The following is a 5,401-nucleotide window of genomic DNA, read 5'->3' on the forward strand; positions in this document are numbered from 1 at the left end:
CCTTGAAAATTTTAATTTTAAAAAATTTTAAAAATCAAATATCACAAGACAAATAAGATCTTTTAAATAGTTTAATTATGACAAAAATATTGTATATATATTAAAATTTAATCACTAAATTAACTATCATATATTTATAGAGAAATAAGAGTGACTAATTTTTTGTATATATATAATATAATTGTAACTATAGTAACTATAGTGTTTATAGCATGGTCCAAAACTAAAATCATAGTCCAAATAAACTAATTCAATTTCACAAAAGATTCATAGAAGCCCAACAGATCCAAGCATATTAGTTCAAAAAGTCACATAGATTAATCTATTCGATCGATCTACTATATACACGAATGTTATAATCCGAACTTGACTTGCATGTCAAGTAAGACGTTCTCATTCTCTACTATATATACTATCCACAATTCAACTATTATTTTAACATGGGATAATTTCTAAAATACTAAAAAAATTATTCATTACAATAAATAAAAAAAAATCATGAGTAATGGTCAAATTATCACCTATTTTTATAAATATTTTATTAAATTTAGATATTTTTTATACTCAATTCATCTAAATTTTTTTAAATTTTTACTAATTTAAGTAGTGAAATTTTTTGCATATAATCTTTATATTCCCGACGAACAAATCAAAATTTTTATAAAAAATCTAGACCCTCTGGCCAAATTCATCTCAGTTTTAAGTATTATCTTGGAACATATAGCCATCATAAAATCTTATTTTTGAGTTGTGATCGTCGTACCCCTTATTATTATAATATTGGATAGGAGAGAAAATTCAAAAAAAAAATCCTAAATCTAGAAAGAAAACCTAAAAATGAAAGATACAAATTTTGATTTTTAGGCAAATAAATGAAGCATTTATATTACACGACTCAAGGCTGGATTGAACGGCTTTCTGAAAGGATCCTGACATATGTAGATCTCTTTTTCTTGTGAAAGATCTGTGTTATGGATACTTAATTTAATTAGTTAGAGTAGTTAGTTAGGCTCTTAGCTCACTTATATAAGGGAGCCACATAGAAGGTAAGGGGGCAATGGCCTCCCCCAACCCTCAATTTTTTTCTATAAATTATACATAAAATTTAATTTAGCCCCCTAAATATTTTATTTTATTTTATTTTAAATATAAAATTAATTTTTTGGCCCCTCCCTCACATTGAGGTTAGCTCCGCTCCGGATGGAAAGTCAAATGTCTTACTATTTATAAGTTGTATTAAAAATTCTCGTTAATCAAGTTGAATCAAATAGGCATCACTTTTTTAGTATTTATTTTAAGACTTATTTTATATTTATTTTATTTTATTTTGTTTGTTTTAGGTCCAATTACGATTTGGCACATTTTTATTTTAGTGAACTCATGAGTTAGACAAACTTTCAATTCTGATTCTGTTTGAACTCAGCAGCAGAAAATTTATGAGACAATTTATTTTTGTCTCATAAATATCAAAAAACAGAACACAACAGAGAAGAGAGAAGCTAACACCAGCATGTATCCTGGTTCGGTTGCCTTGTGCTATGCAACCTACGTCCAATCTCCTCCACAACAATGGAGGAATTTTCACTATAGTTAAAAGTATTACATACACCAATTCCACAGGATTGACACAATCCTTTTACACTCAAGTTCTAACCTAACTTGACATTGGCTATACTAATACCTAACTCTTCACTCTTAGTGCTAACCCAACTAAGAAAGGGATACATCAAATGTACAAGATACAAGACACAAACATACCTAAAGAAATCTGAAAACAACTCTAGGCTTTTCTCTCAAGTGTATCTCTCTGCCTCTTTCCACTCATGGCTTTTTACTTGAGCTCTCTCAATATGCCTTTTCACTCAAGAAATTACAGAAAGATAAACATTGAAAAGTAAATTACAATCTATAAAACATGAAGGAGATTGACTTCATCAATAGCCTCTTTGCTATGTGATAAACCATATTTGCAAGCCTCTGATTTAGTTCTTCAATATTGGTCGAATGCTTCTTTGAAAGAAAGCATTATCCAAATAGAGGAACTTCTTCAGGGAACTCTTCACAGAACACAACTCACCAAACTCTGGTTTTCTCTCCTTGGTTTCTGAATGAACAGCAAACCTCTTTTATCTCCTTGCATGTTGCTTGGTTACTCTTCCTAGGTCAACTTCTTGAGCCTTATGCTTTACCAACCCAGCTGTTCACTTTTTTCCAGTAATCTTCAACATAGGAACTTTGCTTCTAACTTCCCTATCTTGACCGAAAGCCACATTATCATCAGAAAATGATTTCTTCAATGGTAAACCCAAATCTTGACCATTGAAACACAACTTGGTCCCCAGACATATTTTCAACCGTTGATGCACAGCAGTAAAAAACAAAAATCCTCTTTTTTATATAACCCAAAATGGAGTGGTAGAGTTGAAGATGAAGAGAAGAAAGTGTGCTGCATGAATAAGAAAATGGGTTACCTTTAACCTTTACCTAAACTTGATTTGGTTTGAAATGGTTGATTTGACCTCATCCTTTCTTGCCTAACCTTCTCTTTCTTTCTTCTTCTTTGAATAGCTTAGGAACTAAGCACTTTCTTTTACTTCTGTGATTTGACTGAGACAGAGAAAAAAAACATTGCTTTGGAAGCAAGATGGAGGGATCTGCTAAAATCAAGTCGGGCTTGGATCGGATTCTACTCAAGTTCAACCCGTTAGTTCCTTGCCTTTGCTTCTTGAAGAATTTTGCTTGAGATGGACAACTTGGGCTTGGTTTATTTTCACTTACCATTCAGCCCACCAACAGATTTCTTTTGTTTAACATTGGGCTGCTACTTCACTTATTTTTGGCCTGCATCACTTAACCAAAATAATCAAAACTAATTTGGGTAATTAGCCCAATAATCAAATGTTTGTCATCATTAATTATACTTACTCAGTGAAATCATCCTTTTTCTCCATTCCCTTTCCCATTCCAATATGGTATCAGATGTAATTCTTCTTTACACTTTCGCAATATTCTCTCTCTTCATTCTTTGATTTTCTCGGGAAAATTCCTCGATTTTCCATTCTTCTTTCTCGCTCTTTCTCATTTCGGCAAGAACATTCTTCCTCAGTCGATACCTCCTCTTTTTCTCTATTCTTCTACTCATCAATCAGAATGTCTGCGATTTCTATATCCACAGTTCCTCAGGGAGATTCCAATACTCCTCGAGCTCCAACACCGCCCTCGCCAATTCCTGATGCGTATCTGCTCCAGTACGACGATCACCCAGAGCTCGTGCTTGTTTCACAACTCCTACAAGAAGACAACTACGCTTCTTGGTGCATATCGATGAGACTTGCGTTGAGTGGAAAACGTAAAATCTGCTCCATCGATGACTCCCTCCCGAAGCCAGATCCAATTCTTAACCCTGCGCTCGTTGAATCATGGCAATGCACGAACGACATCATCACTACATGGTTGCTGAATGCAATCTCCAAGGATATTGCGGCAAGCGTCATCTATGCTGGATCCGTGGCTTTACTCTGGCAAGATTTGGAGACTCGCTTTTCTCAGAGCAATGCACCTTGCATCTTTGAGCTGAAGAGGTCACTCATGTCTCTGACTCAAGGCTCTCTCTCAGTCTCACAGTATTTCACAAAGTTGAAGATACTTTGGGAAGAACTCAACACCTTCAAGCCATTGGTATCTTGTTCCTATGGTGACGTTAAGTCGATTCAAGCCTTTCTTGATCAAGAATATGTGATGCTGTTCCTTATGGGTCTCAATGAGAATTTGGCAAGTGTTTGAAGACAGATCCTATTATCAGATCCACTGCACTCACCTCTCCAAGTCAACATATGGCTTTTGTTGCTAAACAATCTCCAAGACCCACCGTTCCTTTTGGACCCAAGGTGAAGAGAGGAAAGATCGTCCACTCTGTGCTCATTGTGGGTTGCTGGGACATACTGAAGATAAATGTTATTGTCTCCATGGATATCCTCCTGGATATTTCCAGAACAAGCTTGTGAATACCAAATCCCAGGTGCATCATGTTGCTAAGGTCACTCATGGTCAAGAAAGCCAAGATCCATCTCCAACATCCAGCTTTTCACTTACAGCGGCTCAGTACAACCAATTGATGACTCTCTTGCAAACTCAGCAAGCTCTTCAGGACATTGAACCTGAAATTTGTGCAGGTGAAGTGTTTTCCTCATGTTATTCAAATCAAATGGCAGAGGTTAGTTTTTGGATAGTTGATTCTGGAGCCACCACTCACATCACTAATTCCTTTAAATTTTTGGAAATGCCAAACCTCTTACAAATCATTTTGTTGCTTTACCTGATCATACCAAAATTTGTGCCTTAGCTATTAGTAATGTTGTTCTTAATTCTTCTTTAATCCTTTACAATGTCATATTCATTCCCTCTTTTCGAGTTAATTTGATTTCTATTAGTTCTTTATTGAAATTGCCTAACTACACAGTCCTCTTTTATGACTTAGCCTTCATCATACAGGACATGATCTCCAAGAAGGTGATTGGCAGAGGTGATGAAACTGATGACCTGTTTCTGCTACAATCACCCTTCATAGTTTATACTAGGAGTTCTGTTCATAGCTGTCGATCAGTAACCAATGTTGATAGCACTATTTGACATGCTCGTTTAGGTCATACCTCAGAAAAAGTCTTTAACAAATTGAGTCCTCTTTTGTCCAATAAAACTTTCAAATACAATCATTCTACTTGTGAAATCTGTCCATTAGCTAAACTCAAGCGTTTGTCTTTTCAATCCAATAATCATTTTTGTAAGAATTTCTTTGATTTGGTTCACTGTGATAGTTGGGGCCCTTATAGAGCTCCAACTTATAATAACATGAGATATTTTTTTACTATTGTGTATGATTATTCCAGATTCACTTGGACTTTTTTGCTAAAATACAAATCTGATGCTTCTCACACTCTCATCAATTTTTTTAATATGATTGAAACTCAGTTTAATACTAGGGTAAAGCAGGTGAGATCAGACAATATTGGTGAATTAATGCTCCTTGATTACCTGAATTCCGAGGGTATGCTTCATCAATTCTCTTGTGTGGAGCGGCCAGAACAAAACGCCATTGTTGAAAGAAAGCACCAGCATCTACTCAATGTGGCTAGAGCATTGTTCTTTCAGTCCAAGGCCCCAATTGCCTTTTGGGGAGATTGTGTATTGATTGCCACTTTCCTCATCAATCGCATACCAAGTCCAGCACTTCAACACTGCTCTCCCTATGAGAGACTCTTCCTTAAGCAACCTGATTATCAGTCTTTGAGAGTCTTCAACTGCTTGGCTCATGCGTCTTCTCTTCTATCTTAGAGACACAAGTTCTTCGTTAGAGCAATGCGTGCAATCTTCATTGGCTATCCTTCTGGTTACAAGGGATACA

General features: G+C 35.5%; 1 protein-coding gene across 1 annotated transcript; it reads left to right on the top strand.

The window, feature by feature from the left end:
- The first annotated feature begins 3,150 nt into the window (after positions 1-3,150).
- Positions 3,151-4,629, top strand: LOC107464553 (uncharacterized). Its single transcript, XM_016083476.1, has 3 exons — positions 3,151-3,771; positions 3,992-4,213; positions 4,492-4,629. Exons 1-3 carry the CDS (start codon positions 3,151-3,153, stop codon positions 4,627-4,629), a joined length of 981 nt encoding a protein of 326 aa, XP_015938962.1.
- The last annotated feature ends 772 nt before the right edge of the window (positions 4,630-5,401 follow it).

The sequence above is a fragment of the Arachis duranensis genome, chromosome 9 (genome assembly GCF_000817695.3).
Source record: "Arachis duranensis cultivar V14167 chromosome 9, aradu.V14167.gnm2.J7QH, whole genome shotgun sequence".
Lineage (NCBI taxonomy): Eukaryota > Viridiplantae > Streptophyta > Magnoliopsida > Fabales > Fabaceae > Arachis > Arachis duranensis.

Excerpts from the sequence above, each read along its gene's own strand:
- LOC107464553 (XM_016083476.1), top strand. The coding sequence starts at position 3,151 with ATGTCTGCGATTTCTATATCCACAGTTCCTCAGGGAGATTCCAATACT. Across the intron at positions 3,772-3,991 it reads TGGGTCTCAATGAGAATTTG|AACAAGCTTGTGAATACCAA; the intron begins GCAAGTGTTTGA and ends GGATATTTCCAG. Across the intron at positions 4,214-4,491 it reads ATTCAAATCAAATGGCAGAG|GACATGATCTCCAAGAAGGT; the intron begins GTTAGTTTTTGG and ends TTCATCATACAG.